Here is an 8,593-nt window from a genome sequence, read left to right on the forward strand (position 1 = left end):
CCGAAGAGGGAAGCCCAACGAATGTCAGATGCAAAGTTCCGCACCTCATTAAGATCATATTGGCATACTCTCCCAAAAAAAAAAAAAGCAGACCCCATTGAAGACGAGAGCAGGGATTTCCTCCAAGGCCATTTCTGTCCACCGCCCTTCTCACGGAACCGTACGTGGACGTTACCGCTCATACAACTCCCAGCCAGCAAGCAGTTAGCCTTCCTCTACAAGAAATGGAAATGTGGATGAATTGAATGAAATCGAGGAATTTGGTTTTTCTTTTCAGACATGATAAGTAAGAGCATCCCTTTCACAAAAACCTTCGGATCCCCCGAGGAACGCCTGCCACTTCAGCACCTTGTGATCTTTGAGAAGATCATTACGAGACCTTTCCTAGAATGTTTTTGTAGATTCTGAAAATTTCAGAGTGGATCAGGACGAGAATGAATCCGGGAATCCAGGGCATACTCATCCTGGAGCTTCCGCTCTCCTCTGGGAAGGGCTTTTTTATGGATTGAGAGATGAGGAGAGGTATTTCTTACTCGACTAAAAGGAGAGGGTAGCCTCCCGTAAAATAAGAAAGTATGAAAAACTGGATTAAGAGACGAAAATTCTTCAAAGAAAGCCATAGAAGTTGTATCATCCATTATATTCCAGCGTGACTGCTCACGTCGGGATAATCTTGATTTTAGAATACCTTTAATATACTTTGAAATATAAGCTCCACCCCCTTCTTCACTGCGTATGCTCTCTTCTCTCACTGCGAATGATGCCAAAAAGAGTTAAGCTCGCAAGCGGAGTCTCATTGGCCGTGAATCAGAAGCTACCATGTTCTAACTTGCACTTAGTCAATTGGGGGGAAGATTAACCACAACAAATCGTAAACATCAGATCGGACCTTTAATAACAAGAATTTGATTAGCGTTCATCCTTTTAGTTTGAACAACAAAGTCCGGGCCAACAATATCCCATGTTAATCTGTAAAGGTCAGCTGGAAAACCATCCGAGCCAGGGGATTTGTCGAGCGGCATGCTGAAAAGACAATTTGGAATCTCCTCCGTAGTAACATGTTGCAGAAGATTTGCTTGCATCTCGTTGGAGCATCTAAAGTCGATAAAAGAGCGAAGGGATGAGATAGAGGCTCGAGTGTGGTTCACCAGTGAAAACTGAAACAGGTTGGAGAAGTAACGAATGGCTTCTTCTTGGATATCACTTGTTCGAAATAGATCCACACCTTGATCGGATGTAATTCTGCGGATTGCATTAGAAGATTTTCTGGCTTCGGCAACTCCATGAAAGTTCACCGATGAAAAAAAGGCAATATCCACTCGTAGATCGGCTTGGTTATATTTATATAAGGGTTATTTTTCATATTTTGAATGTTTATAGGCAGTAGGGTAAGGAAAGGATCATAAATCTATGATAATTTCCGAGTTGCAAAATCCAAATACAACCTGACTTGAATCCTTACTGGACTACTTCATATGCCTTCCGCACACAGGACAGAGGAATTCACTCCACACACGAGCCAACTCCCCTTAAAGGCCTTTCTTTCATGCAATTGGTGACGCCATCGCCTATATCTTTCTTGTTAAGATCTTAAGCTTCCTGGACGTATACAAATCTGTTAGGCAGGAAATGTTTACATTGGGGAAGAGTTCATGCTATCATGTCGCTAAAAAGTGGGCTCGGGGAACGCCTACTACTCGACTAAAAGGAGAGGAACGCCTTTGACTTCTTTCTCTTTCGAAAAAAAAAGGAATGTAGTTAGCCTAATCACTGGGATGATGATTGGATCAGCAACTTCTCTTGAAGCTGGACATGGTAGGCTGGTTTTGTCAACTCATTTGCTTCCGCGCTCTCTTCTGTAAACGACCTGCTTACTTCTCCACTGACCCCCGCATAGACTTTATCTTATAGACTACGCATGAATGCTTTCCTATATCAAGAAGAAAGCGAGAAGTTCGTTGGGATGCTAGATAGACTGATTCCCCTGGGTCCATAGCGTCACACCCTCATAAAGACAGTGACGTCCTATCCTATCATGCTCTCACAGGCGAGAAAGTTCTTCCTTCTAATTGAATGTCATATTCCCCTGCCCGAGTCACTCTTCTTCCAGGCTTAAGGGGGAGCCAGGACATCAGAAGTCAATTCAAGACTTAACAGGATCGGTATATGGTTTTGCATCAAAGGCAATTCGTGGTGAAAGAAAGTAGTCTCTGATAGCTCTTGCTTCAACCTTGACATCAGTCAATGAGTTTCCTAGGAAAGTCAATGATTTTGTTGCAAAAGCTCTTCTTCTAGCTACAAGCATTCCCTCTTCAGTGGAATGAACTACTTGTCAATGAAAGGGCTGTCAATTCCCCATCAACTGGATAATTAGCATCGGAATCAGACTCAGAAAGGGAAGCGGATGCCACAACTACTGTAAAGTCAAGAGTTTCATAGGGAAGGTGACGCATCAAATGCTACTATAGTCGACTCAGTTACTGGTTTTGATGTATTAGTAGCAAAAGGCTGAGGCATATAATAGAACAAGGTATGTTCCTGTAGAAGATTATCTGTTTGGGATAGGGATCTCTCCTTCTTCATTTCTCAAGGCCGGTAAGGAATCAAGAAAAGTGGTTGGGAAGGCTAGCTCAATGCCTTTACTGCCCAAATAAAGGAGTTTCCCATGCACACTTATTCGTTCTATTCCAAAGCCCTAAGCTGCTGAATCTATATGGGACCTTGTCTTAGGCCTAGCTTGTGTAGGCTATCTTTCACCTATGGTTGAACCCAAACTTGAAACTCTTGTCATTAGGCCCCAAATTCCTTGTAACGCTCTAAGAGGGTAGTGAGGCTTAGATTCCATAGAGTTCAACATGCATTGGGCTTTAGTTAAGCTACATCCATTTTAGAATAGGATCTTTTATGTAGCCCAACTCATAGAGAGTTCTTTCACTTGGTCTGAACCTATTTCTTCTACTCCTATGATTGTTCAGTGATGAGTTTTCTCCTTTTAGTATTCGATTTCTATCCCATATCGTGTTGTACTAAGCTCATTTCTCTTATTAGGTCTTACCTTGTGTACTTTGTGGACGTTTGCATGATACAGGTAAACTATAGCCTAGAAAGACGCAGGCAAATCGCTCTAGGTGAAAATAGAACCTACCTCGGAAAACGACTTTCGAAAACAAACTCTTACTGCAGATCGACATCGGAGGTGTCCCAAACCTAGGCTGTGACGCTTCCTGGGAGTACACAATTAAGACTTGAAGTTCGTTTACAGAGTACGAGAAAGACAATTATAAAGAATGGGACTAAAGCAAAGAAGATTATATTCTTTATAATAGCAATATCATCAACATGACAATAACATTACAAAGCGATATAGGCATTTATCCCATCCATCAACCGAGAAAGACACCTACGTTACACTAACAGGGGCGCGCTTCTTTATTCAAAACAAAAATACATTGTGAAATGAACCCACATAGAAAAGTGGGCAGGTCTGCTCATTATTTGTGTTCGTACATTGATTCATTATTGCAATACAAATAAGACCTCCACTATACTAGTGATGGAGGGGATTCGCGCCGGATGGAACAAGGCGTTTTGAACCATATACTACTGTTTCTGGAATCGGAACATCATTATGCCGCTTGCTGGGCCCTGATGTTGGCATTGGCATTTTTCGGGGGAAGAAAGTGGTCCCCTTTTGCGGCAGAGTGTGCAGCATTCCTGCACGAGGGAGAGCTATGCTGCCATTCAGAAAGAACACAAAAAGAAGAAAAAGAAAAAAACGTCTTTCGCGGATTCTTGCCATCACTGAAAAAGAAATTGAGCTGTAGACATTAAGGTAAGGGAACCGAGATTATATACTGCTGCAGAATAAGAATCGAAGGGGTTGGTTGAAAGGTAAGTATAGCGTGATTGGCCGATTGGTTGAAAGGTAAGGATATCATGATTGACTGGTTTCGGATCCTTTGGATGGGTAGAGACCACTGAACTTGATTTGGGTGGGCCGAGGTTATATGGGCTTAGGCCTTTTGATGGCTTTTCTTTTCTGGGCAATTTTGCAGTCAAACAAGATCGGACGGAATCTAGCCTGATAAGCAGGCAATGAGAGTTCGAACCTTCCTTGATATATTTCTAGGTATTAGAGATTCTTCTTGTATTGAACAAATGGGAAAGCGAACTCGTCCAATTCCCTGGTAACTGTAAGAGAGAGAGAAAAGAACTGGAAATGCATAGGACGATGAAATTCTGAATGAAAATCGCAACTACTGGTACAATAGATACATACCGGTACTACTGGCCCACTATCGCTAAACGGAATGACACTAGCACTCTTAGCTCTTTAGCTATTACGCTTGGTAGTAAGGCAACGAATGATAGCAAGAGTGCTTTACGAGAAAGAACCCCCTTTTTTTCTTTGACCTTGACCTAGCCCTTTCTTTGCTCGTTTGACACCTTGACTGGCTAACTAAGAGACTAGTACCCTTTCTGGCTGGAAAAGTCAGTAGGTAGGAAAAACTTATCCTTCAAGTGAAAAGAGAAAAGTGCCTGCTTAATCTGCAAAGGAAAGAAGATGACTCCGCCAACCAGGTGATAGTACACTCCATCTTTCTTTCCCATTTGAAAGATTGCTTCATGTCCTAATCCTAAGACTCGGGTGTGAGCTCAGCCCTATCCCTGCCGGTCTAGCTGGTACCCCCAAACCTTATTAGTCGAGCTAGCTTCTCATTAAGTTGCTTTCACTTCTAAAATGTAAGACTCAAGCGGCTTGAGGAAAAGAGTTCCTTTCTTCATTCTACTATTGTTGGGCTTTTGTCTCAGTCAACTTCTTGACTTCAAGAGATGCACTAGCATAAGGCAGTTCTCCTGTAGTTTTATAGGAGAGTTCCGCTGGGTAATACCTCGATCTAAGACTACGTGGGCCAGTCTTTCCTTCGTTTGTTCCCTATCAGAATGAGATCGATTCTAAAGGTGACTCAAGAAGCTCGTGTTCAGTATTAGGAATATAAACCTCTTTGACTCTTGCCGAGTCGGGCGACTCTGAATTAGGCCGAAGAAAGGGCTGAAGAACTTACGCTGCATTCGCTTCTTCATAGAATGCCACTAGATCACTGAACGACGAGGAGGAGGGGAAAGAGAAATGGTTGCTAAAAGTGGTTATGAGAAAGAGGAACCCATCATTCTATAAAAATTCCCTTTTTATGCACTAAAGTAAATCCCTCATTTAACGTTCTTCTATGTGGGAAAGAAAAGACTATATTCTATGAGTTAAGAAAGCATATTCTTAACAGTCGCTTAAGAGACCTTCTTACTCCTGCAATTGAAGCTAGCTATAGAGCACACTTTTCTATGCTTTCTTTACTGACTCTAGAGGTCAGGTTCCCTTCAAAAAGGGGTTTCGTAGAGCCAAGCACAAGCTACTTATTTCGACTGATTCCTTTTCTATTATCAAATCTGGAGTTTGAACATGTGCTCACTCGACGGTATGGTGGATAAGAGGTAATTAGAGGCCAGCCTTCAGCCAAAGAGGCACAACAGTGCAGCGAAATGAGATGGAAGGGCTCGAAAGCAAGAAAAGGTTCTGAAGCCCTTTGACCAAGTGCTATTTATGTTAGAGGACTGGTTGAATGAAACCATATCTAATAGGGAATAACTCGTTCCAGTACCGCTACCACTTCGAGTGCGAGAAGGAAGGCTGATGAAGAAGAAAAGAACTCGACTTTGCCAAAGACATATGAGGCATACTCAGATGATTCTTCATGTCCAGAAGTCTATACTACCTCCTATACTTAAGGCTGCATTTGGTTAAGCAGTAGATCCAATCCAGCTTATGACTCTATTAGATAGACGATGCTTAGATAATCCAGTTCTCTAACGTTAACTAAGAAGACTATAAGAGGAGAAGTCTACTAATGTACTCTATATACGAAACCTGCTGTGCCTTTCTCATTGGGGAACGGTTCCATTTTTTGGAAAAATGAGTGGCCGAGAGATCTTCCATATCACTAGTTGACACAGATGCGAGGGGAGAGACAAGACCTGCTGATCGTAGCACCGCTGTGAATAACTGGAATCATTCTAATTCTAATCATTTCTTCATATATCAATCTCTCCTTGATAGAAGGATCTCCGTCTTTTAGAAAGATTTCCTAATGAACCAACTATCAGCCCTTAATCAAGAGAGAGAGCCTACCTAATATTTGAGTATAAACTAAATATGGAGAAGTGTGAAGTCAAAGCGAAAACTAAAAGAAAGTAGTTCGTCCACGAGAAATGCAAAGGAATCTTGGAAGAACAGGCACTTCAGCAAATGTTCCTATCACCTCGACCAATTCCTCTACCCTTAAGCCTGATACAGACAGGTTCAATGGTTATAGTCGGCTAAGGTAAACCTAGTCCCTTTAGGGAGGCGGGGTCCATATAACATTCATGATACCTATGAACAGGGAGAGGAGAGAATCTTGAAACTGGAGCTACAAGCTGCATTAGCCGGGAAGGGATGTTGTCTGAGGACTCCAATCTGGAGGGAACTCAACTGATACGCGGCAAGCCCTTGAAAACAATAACTCACCGATAAACGGAGTACAGACTGGAACAGAGCAAACGGAATCCATCTAGTACAATTCTTCCCTCATGACAGCCTATACTAAGATATTTACTAAAGGAATGAAAGAATGATCACTGCCAGCTACAACGGATGCGTGACTTCTCCTTCCATTTCAAATAGTCAAAGGGATCTAGGGATGAAAGTGACTTGATAGATCCAATAAATCTTGGAAAAGAGAACTGGTTCATATGATGTTCTCTCCCCGAGATGCATTATACGATGAGACCGGTTAACTCTCAGAATGATTATGTGTGCTGGGGCTTATAACAGAGATGGGAAATACTCAGTTCGGTCAGGATATTGGCTTATCAATCGGCTAACACACAAGGAGAAGCTCCGTGAGATGGACAACCTTTACTGAACCGTTGAAGCATAAGATATGGAAGCTATGCACAGTTCAAAAAATTTGAGGTGGAAAACATTGAGTGGCTTGCTGTCTCCGATAGTATCAAATCGAGAGGGATGAAGGTTGACTTCAAATGCCAGATTTGTGGTTCAGATCCAGAAACTATCAACCACATATTATTCACTTGCCCCATGAGATATGGGCGTTATCGAACTTCCCGTCCATGATAGGAGAGTATTCTTCTTCCTCTATCTACGCTAATTTTTATCACTTACTCATGGTCTAAAAAGACAAATGCCTTCTGAGATAAGAAGTTCCCTTTGATTCTGTGTGTTTTGTGGAAGAATAGGAACAAAATGGTATTTAAAGGGGAACGTGTATGAAGCTGATAAAGCGGTGGATAAGGTCATGAAAGACGCACGGCAATGGTTTATCGAGAGCTCTATCAACAACCCATGGCGGATGAGAAAATAGCCCAGTGGTGAAGCTCCTTATGGCAAGGAAGCTTTCAATCAACAGAAGCAACAACTACGCCTTAAACGGAGAATATAACTATTTCTCACTTAAGACCTATTTCAAGCAATCATCCAAGCAGAGATCTCGACTGAATTATGTTTTCCTTTTCTTATTGAATTACTATGGTTGGCTGCTTTCGGAGTCAATTTTTTGCTGTTGAATTGAATTTTTCTTCGGACACTCGAAACCCTAAGAATTGAATTCTGCTTTGGACACTCCCAACCCACTAGACAAAGAAGCTACAGGGGGATAGTGTATGAAAGGTTCGCGCGAGCTCAAAAGTTCCATAGTACCATAAGAACTCTTAGCTACTGAGATACGATAAGAGATCAAGCTTGCCGAAAAGCAATCTCCGGAAGCCCAGATACGATGCCGAGAGTGAAACGAGAGGGAGGCCGGGCTTATCCATGGGACTTGCCGTGGCGGTTAGACTTTATTTTAACACATCCTCAAATTCGTCTCGTCGGTTGGTTGATTCTCGAAATAACCACTTGAGAAAAAAAAAGGTCCATCAGGTTTTGCCCTGCCATCTCCGGCGAGGCCCCATATCCGTGAGACTGGATCACTGTAATTCACGGAAGTCCATTTGGACCTCTCCTTTTAGTCGAGTCACTCCGTGCCTCTCGGGAGTAGGGCTTTGTTCTGGGGGGCTCGACTTGCGCTGCTTTATAAGGGAGAGAATTTCATAAAGTAACTCTCTCTATCTATCCTTAGAAGTAGGGCGATAGAAAGTCAATATGAGATGATGCGTTTTCCCATAAAAGTAATTGAATTACTGATATACTATTGATTTCATCAGTTTTTCGCCATAGTATATAAGTCCTATTTATAGCTTTTATATTATGTTTTGAGTCTATTTTAGAGTTTTTTTAGGTTTAGGTATGTTTTGGGGTATTGTAAAGATCATGAAGCCATTTGTAGCTTGAAGATAAGAAAGCCATAGCTGTTCACTATATCTCCCATTTGCAGTTAATTCTTCCACTAGAAGCCATCTCATCATGGATATTGATAGACCATGGATTTTACCCACTTTTAACCATGGTCTATAAGTTTTTTAATATATATTTACTATATATATAGTCTATTTAGAGTATTTACAGGTTCAGGTACGTTCTGGAGAAATATAGTGATTT

The 8,593-nt window shown here is 41.8% G+C and overlaps 3 protein-coding genes across 3 annotated transcripts in view; 2 read left to right on the plus strand and 1 right to left on the minus strand.

The window, feature by feature from the left end:
* Positions 1-619, plus strand: part of LOC111202120 — a 1,882-nt gene extending 1,263 nt beyond the window's left edge. Inside the window, 4 exon segments of the mRNA XM_022694562.2 lie at positions 1-75; positions 77-201; positions 203-286; positions 418-619. The exon segment at positions 1-75 is cut by the window's left edge and continues 17 nt beyond it. Of these exon segments, the coding sequence (XP_022550283.2) occupies positions 1-75; positions 77-201; positions 203-286; positions 418-541 (408 nt within the window). The 3' untranslated portion in view covers positions 542-619.
* Positions 1-8,193, plus strand: part of LOC111201652 — a 44,788-nt gene extending 36,595 nt beyond the window's left edge. Inside the window, exon 3 of the mRNA XM_048745682.1 lies at positions 7,834-8,193. Coding sequence (XP_048601639.1) covers positions 7,834-8,149 — 316 coding nt within the window. The 3' untranslated portion in view covers positions 8,150-8,193. The remainder of the gene's footprint in view (positions 1-7,833) is intronic.
* LOC111201655 (uncharacterized mitochondrial protein AtMg00170/AtMg00620) lies at positions 3,394-6,605 on the minus strand. The gene is given in 3 exon segments (XM_048745990.1): positions 3,394-3,838; positions 3,840-4,012; positions 6,563-6,605. Coding segments are annotated over 3 exon segments (507 nt in total). The 3' UTR covers positions 3,394-3,547.
* Positions 8,194-8,593: the final 400 nt, after the last annotated feature.

Source organism: Brassica napus, chromosome C1 (assembly GCF_020379485.1).
Source record: "Brassica napus cultivar Da-Ae chromosome C1, Da-Ae, whole genome shotgun sequence".
In the NCBI taxonomy this organism is placed as follows: domain Eukaryota; kingdom Viridiplantae; phylum Streptophyta; class Magnoliopsida; order Brassicales; family Brassicaceae; genus Brassica; species Brassica napus.